Source organism: Ovis canadensis, chromosome 3 (assembly GCF_042477335.2).
Source record: "Ovis canadensis isolate MfBH-ARS-UI-01 breed Bighorn chromosome 3, ARS-UI_OviCan_v2, whole genome shotgun sequence".
Taxonomy (NCBI): domain Eukaryota; kingdom Metazoa; phylum Chordata; class Mammalia; order Artiodactyla; family Bovidae; genus Ovis; species Ovis canadensis.
In genome coordinates this window covers 12,358,111-12,372,079 of record NC_091247.1, presented here as the reverse complement: position 1 = coordinate 12,372,079, position 13,969 = coordinate 12,358,111, and the positions used below count along the sequence as shown (strand labels likewise).

The 13,969-nt window shown below is 52.7% G+C and overlaps 1 protein-coding gene across 12 annotated transcripts in view; it reads right to left on the bottom strand.

The window, feature by feature from the left end:
• The window catches only part of DENND1A (DENN domain containing 1A), a 538,527-nt gene that overhangs the window by 20,685 nt on the left and 503,873 nt on the right, over window positions 1-13,969 (bottom strand). For 6 of the 12 annotated variants that reach the window (XR_011255499.1, XM_069582474.1, XM_069582476.1 and 3 more), the window contains one exon: window positions 1,041-1,129. The exons of 1 other annotated variant lie outside the window; for it this stretch is intronic. Coding sequence is in view for 10 of the 11 variants with exons in the window: in XM_069582474.1 (XP_069438575.1) it covers window positions 1,041-1,129 (89 nt within the window). In the remaining variant the exon portion in view is untranslated. Of the gene's footprint in view, window positions 1-1,040; window positions 1,130-7,368; window positions 7,426-13,969 lie in introns of all 12 variants that reach the window. 5 more of the 12 variants (XM_069582473.1, XM_069582475.1, XM_069582481.1 and 2 more) reach the window with 1 other exon arrangement.

The window sequence follows — 13,969 nt, the reverse complement described above, 5'->3', positions numbered from 1 at the left end:
TATTCTCGCTAGGACCTGCCATCTCCCTTAACTTCCTTCTCTGAGAACTTTTCTGAAAACAGGGCAGCCAAGAGGAGCACTGCCCTCTTAACCCAAGGGACGTCAGGGTCCCAGGGGCAATGATTTTGGTTCTCCCAACAACCCGAGGTGGATTCATGTACTTTTCAGGGCATCACAGGAAGCTGGTGTGTAGCTGCTGAGTTGTCTGGGCAGAGACCAGGGGCTGTGCACCTTGGGGACCAAGGGCAGACAGCATCCTCTGATGGAAGCGGTGCCACCTTTTCCAGATAGCGCTGAAGCCGGGGCCATGCACAGCTCTAAGCCTCCCACATCCACACTGCTCACCTCTGGCCCTGGCGTTCCCCTTATCTACCCAACGTCTACCCAGGGAATGACTCTAAGTCAGGTCCTCTGCTTGCTATGGGGCATGAAACCCAGTGCCTGTCCTGAGGAGCTCTGGGCCCAAGAGCTAGAAAAGCAGACTCATAATGAGCTAAACGCTACGACACGGGTGAGCAGAGGTGCTGGTGCGGGGGGCGGTGGATGAGGATGGCCCTGGGTGCACCCCCCTCGAGCAGCCCACGCCTAGGAAGGTGGCGTGCGAGTGAGTCGCTCAGTCGTGTCTGACTCTTTGCAGTCCCAAGGACTGTAGCCCACCAGATTCCATGGGTCTTGGCCCTCATTAAGTAGGCAGTGCCCTCAACTGGGTTCCTAACTCTCTCCTCCTAACCCTCTATTTTTAGCATAAGAAAAAGCCGAGAACCACTTTCTGAGCTTGTCTGAGTACCCCGTGGGTGTCACCACTCAAAATCCAGCCCGGTGCCCGGCTTCCTGGCCTCTGGGGCCTCCTGCTGGTGCGACAACTGTCAGCGGAACCGACACTGAAGATCAAGCCCTGCTCCCCGACTGACCTCTTTGTGAAACACCCGCTCAGGGCTCCGGGGAAGCCCTTCAAAGGCCAGGGCTGCCGTGTGGGCTCCACAAAGCACTGGCCCCCTGGGCTCCTGCAGACAGAGGGGCGGGGAGGACGGGGTACTCACTGGTCGGGGCTCGAGACGGATGTCCTTCGGGCTTCCACTGTGATGTTGCTCTTCGGTCTTTTAACGACGTGTGGACGGGGAGGGCGCACCTAGAATGGGCATGGGGAAAATCCCCAAGAAGGGCTGAGTTGGAAAAGCCATTCAAGGACATTTGCAAGATGCAGGTAAGCAGCCCTAAAACAAACGTTGAGGGATTTTCAGAGCACAGACTTAAAGGCTGTGCTTATGATGGAGACTGTTGAAGTGGTGGCCGACCTGTGAACTGGAATCTGTGGCCTACTCAAAGGAGAAAGGCTCTTCTGAAGGGCTGGGTGTCCTGATTTGCACCCAGCGGGTGGTTCCACCTGCCTCCTTGTAGCGCTGCCCTGAGGGCTCAGCGAGACACTGTCTGGGCACGACCCGGAACAAAGAGGCCCTAATGGTAAGTCCTGCTTGCCTTCTCCTGGAACCTGGAAACCAGTTTGGTAGAACAAGGAGGTTTCACTCAGACTTTGTGTTTAGGGCACACATACCTATTTTGTTCTTTTTTACAGCCGAATTATAGGATGCTTGTTTTCCTCTCTAAGTAGGAGGGTGGAGAAGCAAATACTAACAGCATTAGGGTACCAATTAAAGTCCTCCTTCTGTTCCCCTGGGCAGCCCTGTGCAAGGCTTGGTCTGGACCCTCACACAGTCTGTGTGGCCACTGCACTCACCACACAGACAAGCTCAAGGGCCGGAGCTGGGGGTATTGATGGTGAAGTGCACAGCCTCCTGGTTCACAGCCAGACTGCAGCGACACCGTGGTTTTTTCCTACCTATGGCCTCTGAAGGCTAAGATGAGGGATCATATAAAAAGACACTCCCTTCTCCTACTAGAGCCGGTGATGAGAGTTAGGCTAAGAATTTCTAGGTGTCCTTAAAAGAATACTCGTTTGGGCCAGTCAACACTAACTGGCTTTAAATTTGGCACCACCATCTCTGTACAATGCCAGGGGAGGTCTGGAGAGAGCCTATCTGGGAATTTTGTTGCCAGTAAGAAGGACTGAGCAGCCCAGTGCGGGGGCTGCTCCTGTTCTGCAGGTGAGGGACCACTGCAGCCAACGCCACGGTTGCTGAGGTTAGTGGACAAGACCGAGACGGAGAGCACAGGCACGCTCCAAGCCCTGTGCCCTCTTCTGGAACCTCCCCCAGCCCCAAACCCCACACTGCTGGGGACACAACACAATGCCCTCGGAATACAGGCCACAGGAGCTGGCTGCACAAGAGACAAGTCTTCACTGAGTTTCATCAGGCCCTCAGGCCTCCGCACATCTGATCTAACCAGAGTTTTTCCTGTGGAACAGCCAGTTTGATCTCAGCCTGGTTTGGCAAATCAGAGATGTGGTAAAAGCCAAGTGCATTCCACCGAACTTGCTGTCTGCTAAGGGGTTACTGTGACGATCCAATGAGCTCACGGAGGCAAAGCGCTGGCATGGGGCTTGGCACACAGTGGGGGCTCAATACAAGCTCATCATGCTTCCCTGTGACCTTATCAATAACAGACGGAAGACAGGGGGCATCTCTGAATTAGAAGATGGATTTACGATGGTCTCACCCTTGCCTAGCACTCCGCTCCATGCCTGTTTTAGTGACCCCCTCAGCCGGATTTTTTGAAATGAATGTTGCTGCTTGGAATCTAAGAAGCGCATAATGACGTTGCTATTATTATCACTGCTATTAGAACAGTGCCTTCCACGGCGCAGACGTCCAGTCACTGGTTGCTGAGCACCCGAGTGGATCCGTCCCCCACCCACTAACCCTGAACTGGTTTCCAGCCCAGAGCCTGACTCCTCTGGCAGCTGGTAAGCAGGATCACCTGGTTTGCACCTGACTTTGCACCACAAAGAGGGTATGCAGTTGGGGCGACTGCTGCCTTGCCTCGGGGTCCTGGGGTGGGGGCTTCGAGAAGGTCAGATAGTAAGGCCCGTTCCCCTGTCCCTGCCCACAGCTGCTCCTCGTACAACAGAGGTGGGTTAGGAATGTGAACTTGTGGCTGAAATGGGGGGATTAAGTTTGTGGCAACTTCAACTGAACTTGCAACGTGGTGAAACATGGGGAAAAAGAACAACAGAGCTAATTAGACGAGCTGAGCTGTCAGAGTGCCGCTGAATGGCTCAGCGCCAACAAACAAAAGGAATGGGTTGGCAATCAGCAGGATCGATGGAGAAGACTGCTTCATTAGGGATGATAAACCAGACAGAGCGGGAGAGGGAGGGGTGTGAGGGGGAGGGCGGCAGCGAAGGCAGGGGAGGGAGAGAAAGGCTCGGCAGACCCAGAGACAGTCACCCGCACGGCTGCAGGCACACCCAGAGTCAGACGCACGTCTGACTGGTGCGGACAAAGCAGACGCAAAATTATTCTCATGGACAACCACCCAGAGACATGCACGGAGGCATGGAGATGCCAACAGACCCACAGTCTCACAAATACTCACAGAGGCACGCACAGGAGGACAAGGCCTATGCACGGATCTCACACACACACACACACACACACACACACACACACACGGCCTCAGACGTACAGCTAGAGCCACATCAGGCACAGACACACACAGACAAAATGGTTTAATTAAGCCCGAATCACAAGACGATGCAGACAACTGGCCCGTCATATTTCAGTGATCAGATCCATCTTTCCAGGGTGCTTAGGAGGGGTAGGGGCTGGGGATGAGGGAAGAAACCATGCGCACACACAACGCGACCGGCGCACCAGCACTCCAGCACTCCGGTCCCAGCCGCGCTGGGGAGAAAATGCTAAACAGGGATTTAGAGCTCTGTTCAAGGGGGACTTGAGGGGAAAGTTGGGAAACCAGCCAATTCCCCACTGGATTTAAAACCTGAGAAATCTAAGTCGGCAGGGTTAAATGTGTATTGAATACAAAAGCACCGAGTACATTTGATTTTAATGGTGAGCAAGAAATAATAAATACAGAGCTTATAAAGCGCTTCACATGTGGCCGACCACAGCCTGCCTCTCCCCTGCACACCCCAGCCCACTCCCCTGAGTCCACAGACACTGGCAAGGCTTTCTTCTGCTCTTTCCTTTCTCTTCTTTTTACAAAGAAAATCTAAATCCTCTGGTCACATCTGAACTCCAGCGACAGGTGCCAGGCTACAAAGCTCCTTCCAGAAAGGCTGAATGCTGGCCCCCATACTCCCACTGCCCTGGGCTGACGGCCATACTTCTGCTGAGAATGCCTGCGGCTAAGTGACCCAGCAAAGCCCGGTTAGAGGCCAGAGGCTCCTGACATGGGAGCTTGTCAGGCCGTCATCTCTGAGGCCCTTGAAGCCACGGGGCCCACACTCCACATCTCCCAGGTTCACCCCTAATGTGCAGGGGTGCCCAGTGGAAATGCTTGCATGAGGGCACTCAGAGTGCACAGACCAGACCTCCGGGGAGCGCAAGGCCCAGGAAGCACAGAACTTCTAGGGCTCCCACATTAGCCCCACAATGACCCTGCTTTGGATGAAGGTATTTGGGTGGGCAGGACTGGGCTACGTGTGTCCACCTCTTGCCAGGGATTGTGCTAGGTACTACAAATATATGACCTTATAACACCACAGGTAGGTAGAGCAACCCATGTTATAGATGATGAAACTAAGGCTCAGAGAAGGTATGCATATGGCCCCACGTCACACAGCGAAGAAGTGTCCAAACTGTGACTGAAACTAAGACAGGCCTCTCTGGCTTCCAGGCCCAGGAGGATCAGTTCTGTTCGGCCACCTGCCTCTTCAGTGTCTCATAATCCTAGACCCCCGAGTGCCAGGCCAGTCACCTCCCACAGTAGGGCAGTGCCAGAAGCAGCTGCTACTCAGTGTTCAGGGCAATATTTGCCTTCCCAAGTCCTCAGTCACTGGGGGATGCGGCTGAATTCCAGCCCCCCACACCCCAACCCCCCAGGCTGTCTGGGTCCTCACACTGGCTACACAACCTGGTGTCAAAAGTAGCTGAGTTCCAGCTTCTGAGTTCCTTCAAGGGGAGCAATCCTGCCCCGGATCCTACTAAGAGATTCCCTGCCATCTTGGATCCTGGGTCTCTCTAGGCACTTCTTAGAGCTAGCCACTGGATGACTCTGGCTTGGGAGAGGCTGCTTGGTGAGGAGTGAGGAGAGGCAGGGCAGAGAGGCAGGCCTGGGCGCAAAGGCCAGCATGGCCTCTGATTATCTCTGTGGTTTCAGCTGCCAACTGGGGGCATCGCATCTGCCTCCTCTGGGTTGTTGTAAGGACAGAGGAGCACAGTCCGAGGGACATACAAGGTGCTCACTAACTGTCAGTTCTTCTCACCTCTGCACCCCTGCCAGGGCCTAACCCTGCCGTAGCGATTCCATAGGGAACACAAGCTACCACTGATTAAAGTTCTAAGATGGACTCTGTGGAGATAGAGGGCCCAGGGAACTTGGTATGCATGAAAGACCACAGGTTCTAGAGTCTGGTGACCCCTTTGTGTAGTTGAGGGACTTGGGTTAAGTTACTGAGCATCAGTTTTCTCATTTAAAACAGGTGGAGGAGAGGCCTACTTCATAGAGATTCTGTGAGGCTCAGCTGGGATGATATGACGAAGACTGATTCGCTGACTATGAAAATCCTAGGTGAATGATTAAGAAACTGGGTCATTCCTTACAAGTTTTAAGACTGAAAAATCTATTAAGAAGAAGAAGAACTGCTACTGCGTCCCAGGCCCTGTGCGAGGAGCCTTACGAATGATGTCTATACTCCTGCTCACAAAACACCTCCATGAACAAGAGTGTATTAGAGAGAGCGGCGAGGCTCAGAGAGAGCTTCAGGACTTGCCCAGAGTCACACAAAGATCCATGCGGATCTACTCCCCAGATCCACGTTGCTACTGACTGCGCTGAAATTCTCACTAAATCACACAACACTTGACCCGGACGTTGGCTTCCTGTCCCCCAGAGCAGTTTCTCTTTGCTGTTTGTGCCTCCCACCCAGTGACAATAAGTAGAAGCATTTCAGCCCCTCGACAGCTGTGCTGACCATGGTCTGACTGGGGTACAGGATGGCTCTGTCACGTGTGGTTGAACTTCAGCGTCATGGCTGCCTCCATCCCAGCCCTGCACCTCCGTACACGGGAGGGGAGGGAAGGGTACACGGGAGGGGAGGGAAGGGTACATGGGAGGGGAGGGAAGGGTACACGGGAGGGGAGACAGTGCCACAGAATGTTCCAACAGCCACGCAGAGAAGGCCACCCAACCAATACTAGGTACTTGTGACAAGGATTCAAAACAGACACAGTTTGAGAGCACTCCTAACCACTTCTGGTTTGGTGCTATCTGACTCAAACAGATCTTCATGCAAATAAACTCTTAAAAAAAAAAGCCAGACAGAGCTCAGCCCAGTCATCTGCACCCCTCAGCTGCCACACTTTTCAAGATGGATGTGGACACCACAGTGGGGAGGGCAGGAGGGGCTGGGACTCGGGTTTGTGGGGAAACATGACGGCCACTGGGCTGGAACCGGACCCCTTTTGCTTGACTGCAAGGGTGGTGGCTGCTTTGAACAAGAAACAGAGAAACTCTTCTCTTGGTCAGCAGCCCTCACTCAGTGGCCCCAGCCAGTTTCCTTCCTACTTTAAAGGAAGCTGCTAAAGTTATCAGCATGACTGAAACCTTAGCTCAGAAGAAAAAGGACTTCACTGATGGTGAACGCCGGATCTGGCCCAGTATTTTCCCAAGGCGTTGCTCTTGAGAAGACATGGATGGGTCCCTCTCCCTTGCTTGCCCATTCCCCGGTGTTGGTGGGTTTATCACATCTCGTTCTGCTTTTCTGCCCTTCCTCGGAGCTTTGCTTGGGAAGGTGGAGCCCCACGTGCGGCCCGGGAGAGGAGGAGACTGGTCTCCATCTGAGCCGGCTTGATATTCTCTGGGCGTAGCGTCCGCCCCTGGGAAGGGACATCAAATGCGTTTCCAAACCAAGATCTGGCTCAACGAGACCCCTGCTGCCAGACTTCTGTTTCCTTTGTGAGGAAGAGGCGGCTGCAGCCTTTAAAGCTCACTGGCTAGCAACGTGGCTCAAACTAGGAGACGCGCTCAAACCAGGCACACACGGCAAACACAGCACACAGCAGCCCCGCTACCTACAGCTCCGACCTGCAAGTTGCCAAACTGATTCAGAAGAGACAGAAGCTCAGGAAATGCAAGTTCGGGTACATGCCACACAGAGGGAAGCTGAAAAACCCACTTCCTGGTTTTCCTTGGCAAGGCAGCTCAGTTCAGACCCCCGAGGTTTAGTCAGGTGGGGAGATGGCTCAGGCAGTGTTAGGTGAGAGGGCAGAACCACTGGCTACTCACGGGCCTCGAGCGCTGTATCTTGGGAGGCGGCGGGCGAGTGGGACGGAGTCTCTGTGGCTGCATTAAAGTGGAAACTTAAGGAATCAGTACACACAGAGGTGGTTTGACGCATTTCCACACACAGCTCTGGGCATCCAGCCACCCAAGCCAGAGCCCGAGGGCCATTTTTGATGCCTCCCGCTCCCATGGCTGGCTGCCGGCTCCTGCACACCCCATGTCTGAGGCCCTCTCCTCCACCTCCGGCTTGGATCACTGTTATCAGCAGGGCCCCCGCCTGGAGCTCCTCAGCCATTCTCTACTCTGGCTGAGAGGGGTTTTCTAAAATGCAGTGTGACCCTGCCACCCCCAGCTTTGAGACCTCTGCTGTCCCCTCCTGTCCTGGGGTGACAGTTCACCAGGGCCCTAGGCTGGCATTCTAAATCCTCTAAGACCTGGCCTCTGCCGTGCCCTACCCAGACCCCTCCCAACCTCCCCCCCAACCCCGCCCCCTGTGCTCACTCAAAGACCCTTGCATGGCCTGAGGCTCTCAGGCCTGCTTCATGCCTGCCCAGCAGGTGGAAGGACCCGCCCCACCCTGATCTGCCTGACAAACTGTGCTCGTCCTTCGAGACTCTGCCCAGGTTGGGTGCTGTCCCCCAGTGCTCTCACTCATCACCCACTATCGCTCCGTGTCTGCCCCTCTGCCCTCCTACTCCTTCAAACGTTCATTTCCTTGAGGGATTCATCCCTGTACCTTGGGGAAAATGTATCTTCTCAATAAATGTCTGATGAATAAATACAATTTGCACAAAATGCTTGGCTTTTGAATAAAAATCAGTGGAGCGCAGATCTCTTGGCTCACCCCTTGAACCCTCTGTGTCGAAAGTTAAGCTTTGTCCTCTCAATAGCCTGCCCAGATATCTAGATGCCCTGGACAGTGGGGCAGATGAAAACAGTGCAAGGAGAGTAAAGTCCACACTAGACCAAGGTCACAGACACTTGGCAAGCCCTGGGAGGCTTCTGATTGGTTCTTCGATCAGCCTCGTGGTTCACAGAGGTCCATCATTACGCTGCAAAGTCCAGACCTGCACTTCCCATGACAGGGGCCAATGGCCACACAGGGTGAGTCCAAATTAAGATGTGTTGTTAAGTGTAAAATGCACATCGGATTTTGGAGACTTAGTTTGAAAAAGAATGCAAGATATCTCAATAACTTGTTATATTGATTATATGTTGAAATGAAAATGTTTTGGATATTTTGGTTAAATATATTATTAAAATTAATCATGTCTGTTTCTTTTTACTTTTTAATACAGTTACTAAAATATTTAGAATCCCATATGTGGCTTGCATGTGTGGCTCCTGTTACATTTCTCTTGGACAGCACTTCAGGGCTTCACTTGGTTGGAGCTGGAGTGGTCCTCCAGACAGCACACCTGCCTTACAATTCCTTCTCCACACCCAACTCCTGCAGGGAGAGGCTGTGTCTCCAGAGTCCCTGGATCCCTGGTGCCCAGCACAGGGCCTGTCAGAGTGGCCTATGGAGAAAGTGGGCTGACAGACCTAGTGGAGAACTGGGGTCCCTCATGGCACACTAAGAGCACATCTGGATGGAAATCAGCCTGGCTTCCTGGATCCTGTGCAGTTTGCAGTGGCGGCGAACCCACACCGGGGACCCTTCTTCAGCTGGAGGCTGTCAAGGGTTGGGATGCCACCCAGCGAGATGAGCATGGCTGCCCATAGGTGCACAGGCTGTGGTCCTCATCCAAGCCCTCAACTCTCACACACACCCTCTGCTCCCTCATTGTCTTCAGCTCCCCTTGCTCTCGACCCCTCTGCTTCTGGGTGGCCGCTTTCTTGAGCTCCAGAGCCCTCACCACTAGTCACCTCTGACCTGGCCGGCAGGGGTGGCAGTGGGGCTGGGGGTTTAGGAGTCGACCGCTGGGGTCAGACAGTCTCACACTGAACCCAAGCCCTCCATTCACCCTGTGGCCTGCGATTCAACCATCCAAGCCTGACTTTCCTCATCTGTAAATGCAGGTAATGGCACTACCCACCTGAGGGGACTGTTAGAAAGTCTCAATGAGATGATGTTTGGCCAGTAGACGCCAGCAACTATCACCATTAGCAGCTTTCCCACCCTCCAGCTTCTTCCCTGCCCAACCATCTTCCATCTTATTCCAGAGTGGACTTAAAAAAAAAAAACACCAAACATGCCCAATTATGTTCTTTGCCAGCCTAAATCTTCCCAGGGGAAGGCTGGCATTTCCTGAGCTATCTTCTGAGAAATACCATCCTGGGAGATGCACTGTATGAAAGAAGAAAAGGGGGTTCCTCTGGCAGACATGAGAAGTGTTGAGTCTTGCTCTGTTAGGAGATTCACGACGCTGGTTAGCACGGCAAAGCCTGTCAACCCTTGTGATAAAAACGCTACCCTCAACAGGCAACACACTATTAACTCTTCCTGCCCCCACCCGTGCCCCATAAAAGTCCTGCTTCCCGTATTTATTTGAACAGACTCACATCCCCTATAACACCTGTTAAATATTCCCTGGAAAATGCTGACTGAAGTGTTCAAAGCTCTCCAGAGTCTGGGCCCCACACATAAGCCTCTGCAAACTCCTCTCTCCCCTCAACCCTGCCCCACTCATCCCCTTGCTCTCCCTGAAAGCTCAGGTGTTCTTGAAGGCTGCTCCTGAAACACCTTCCATTTCCTTTTGTCTCACTCTTGGTGCCTCCTGTTCATCCTTTGCTGTCTGTCTCAAGCACCACCTCTCCCAGGGGGCCAGCCCTGCCCTTCCCTGAGTGGCGAGGGTCAGATGCTCTGCCTGCCATGTATTCTTGGTACAAAGATTGTAGTTATAAGCTCACTCATCTCATTTCTCTGCTTATCCTGGGGTCTAGTGTGGTACTGGATAAATAGGTGCTCAGCAAGATTTCTGACTGAAGCTTCCTGGCACATGTAGAAGAAATACAACCAATGTCAGTTCTCCAGATTCTGTAATTATTTTGCTTTGATTGTCATCAGGAAGTATTAGCTCTTTCGCAACCGAATTTATAAATGGTGGGAGGAAAGCAGCCTCTTGACCACACCCAACCTAGAAACCAGGAGAGTAAACCAGGGGGATTTATAGGTACTGAGAGAGGGTAATGCGGTACATGTGTTCTGAGTGGGACACTGGGTGGATCACAGCAGCTCCCCCAGGGCAAGGCGCTGCTAAGAAGCTTCTGCCTCTCGGATGGGAGAGGGTAAGAGCGCTGCTGAGCTGTAGCAGTTGCAGTTCCCCAAATATGCTGGGGGGCAGGACAGGGGGGACACAGGCTGAGGAGAGCTGAGTCCTCTGGGGACAATTAGAACAGGCCATAGCATGGAGTGGTGGTGACTTAGGCGGGAGGAGCGGGTGCAGAGGGAAGCTAGGAAAAAAATCAACTCAACACACTGTTCTCTAGAACATGGCTCCAGTGCTCGGGAAGCTGAATCAGGGAGTGACTGAACGTGGGGCTACGATAGATTGAGGTGAGGCCCGAGAGGACTGCATTGCTGGCCAGACTCAGTGAAAGTCATTTCAGCAAACTGGAACCCCCGCGCCACCCCCACCCATGCTCTAAGTCCCAGGTCCAGGCGGCCTTGTCTGCTTCTTCCATGGCTCTAGTGCCAGGAGCTTATCCTTCCGCGGATAGGGACACAGACTGGAGGGAGGGAGAGTGGCCTGCTCTCAGGCCTCTTGACTGTAAATCCAGGGCCCCTCCCACAGCTGCAGAAGAGGAGACAAAACCAGAAGAGCCTTGGAGCAGAGAATCGAGAGGTCCAGGCACTTTTACAGAGAAATCACGTCACGTGTGATCCTCAATTCCCTGGCTACACGGATGGCTGGTTCTTAAGTGAGTTTAAAAAGGCTGGGCCTTTGGCAATCTTTGGCTAAGAAGAGTTATGTTCAGCAGTTGATCTGGCACTTGATCTGGCACTCCAGTGGGGGCACTGGAGGTTTCAGTGGCCAACACAGGCACCTGCCTTTCTGAAAGTCATGTGGAGTCCAGGTGCAGAGTCACTCTCCCAGAGTGGAAAGTCCTCCTGTAAGCAGTGATGGAACAACTGTCTGGGGCCAGGGCCTGGGAATTCAGGAGAACAGGACAGTCTGTCCTTAAAGGGTATATGATTCAATGGAATTTGACCTACTTCTCAGAAAAATACCTTTCTTAGAGTACAAAAAGCATTGCTAAAACCCCAAGAAATAGACTTTGGAAAGACTCACGTTCATGATTCGGCTCTGTCATTTTCTAGTTGAGTTCAATACTGGCTTTGCCATTTGGCACATTATTCAATCTAAGCCTCAGTTAAGTCTTCTGTAAAACGGAAATAACTCCAGAGTCATGAGCACTGGCATGAGAATGCTATAGGAGGGCATGCCGGCTGTGGGAGGCTCTGGTCTGGCAACCTGCTGATGACATGACAACATCTGATCCTCTGTCCCTCCCTTGAATCCACAGGTCTTCCCAGCAGAGTCTTGTGAATGTGAGGATCTTGGCTTTCCAAGGAAGCGTGCTTTGAGCAGGGTGCTGTTGAAAGGGACTGGGGTTTTACTAATCTTTTCTATTTACATGATGTATTTTCCTTTCAAAGCAATTCTACTTCTCTTCTTTCCTTTGAGCCTCACATTCCCTGGTGAGGCAAGTTAGAGGAGGGTTATTTCCCTGCAGAAGAGGCGGCCCAGAGAGGTTAAGTGACTAACATGAGGTCACAGAGCTAGTAGCAGGGACTAAAACAAGCAGGTTTTCTTAGTCCATTGTGCTATCCTTGTCAGCTGAAACTTCCAAAGTCATCTGGAATCCTTTCTGATTTGGTTTTTCTACTCCATATCCTTTCTGAAGTAGGACTCTGCTGTTACGAGATCTGTGCCTTAGAAAGCAGGCTGGTGAGAGAATGACTGACATCCTTGCCTTCCTTCCTTATTTTAGCATCTCTTTCCAGTGCTTTCCAAAGAATATTCTTATCTCGATTCATTCAACAAACAATGGAGTATATTTTGTACAGGCAAAGGGCACAATTGTGAATAAGACCCAGTCCTGCCCTCAGGGGGTTCCCACTCTGATGGAGGGGTTATAACACAGAGGAGAGAGGGGTGCTGAGGTGTGTGGAAGTACCAAGGAGGGGCTCTTCTATCTAATGGGAGGTAGTACAGAATTTAAGTGCATGAGATGGGAACCACAGTGATCCAGCAAGACTAAGTGAGGGTGAATATGAGGATGGGGTAGGTTGGGAGGAATGGCCTGTGGAGGTCACATAATTTAAGGCCTTGAATGCCAGCTTAAGGAGTATGGGTTTTCTCCTGAGTGCAGTGGGAAGAATTCAGGTAGGAAGGGACATATCAGAGGCCTTTGGTGTTCTTGCCGTAGAAGATGGATGGGAGGAGGTTGGGTGGGCTCCTAAGGACAGACACTCTCTTCCAGCTATGGCCTGCCTAGGCCTCCATGTTGTCAACTCACCAGCTGACCATGTGACTGCTGGGAGATGTGGACATGAGCGGGTAAGCCCCAAAGTGTGACTGACATGAAGTCCCAGGGAAGAGAGGGACTCTTTGACCTCTGCCAGTCTCTGCCTGGCCCTCAGCGTTTATATCTGTCAGCTGTGGGGACCAGGTGAGTATGTTCATTGGATATGAAATCCACATTGATGAGAACAGCATCTGATTTGCAGCTAATTTGTTGATGCAGCAAAACACATTGTTTCCAAAAGGTCAGGAGGGGAAGCTGTGCTGGAATATCAACTTAATTACCTGGGTGGCATGGATGAGCGGGCACCCAGCACGGGGCTGCAGGGTGGAGAACGCTTCACTGCTGGGCGCAGAGCTGGGGCAGATAGTAAAGCAGGGGTGGAGGCGGGGGCAGCCTATGAGGGGGCGCAGAGCCCAAAGCTCTTGTGGCCTGCTGTGAACTGATGCCTAGTCAGTGTACTCGCCAGCCCTTAAGCCTCATGCCAGGAATGAGGGTCATGACTCCATTTCACAGACGAGGGGAGGCAAAGACTTGCCCAGGGTCACATCAAGCAGTGGATGAGGATCAAAGAGCTCATCTCTCTGGTCCTGCGATGGACGTGGGAGGGGTCGGCTATTCCAGAACCAATGCATGGATTTCCCCAGTCCCTAAGGAGGACACACCTTGGACCATTCCTTCAATATTCCTTCAAGGTCAGAATCAGTCTCCCCACTGCTGGGAAAGCAGGCTCAGAGAGGGGAGACAGGCACTACCTAAGGCCACACAGAGGTGAAATGTCAAAGTCAGTGAGGCAACAGGCTAGACTGCAAGCGGGGACCAGAGGTATGGGGAAGCGGGTAGATGACCAGAGATGCCAAGCAGCTTCACTGAAGGCTGAGGGATATGCATGCAAAGCTTAGGGTGGCGTGGCAGCCAGGTCCTCTGCACTTCCTGTTCCAGGGGCCAGAGAAGGTGGGGTACATGCAATGGTGGCTGGAGGCATAAGAACGGTGGCCTCCAAGGTCAGCCTCAAAGCGGGTGTCAGATCCTCTGGGTCTGAATGGTGTCCTGAATTGTCCCTTTTCTGTCAGATTTTCCTCTACCCACCCAGAGGAGGCCCTTGGCATTCTCAGTGGGGAGGCAGGGGAGA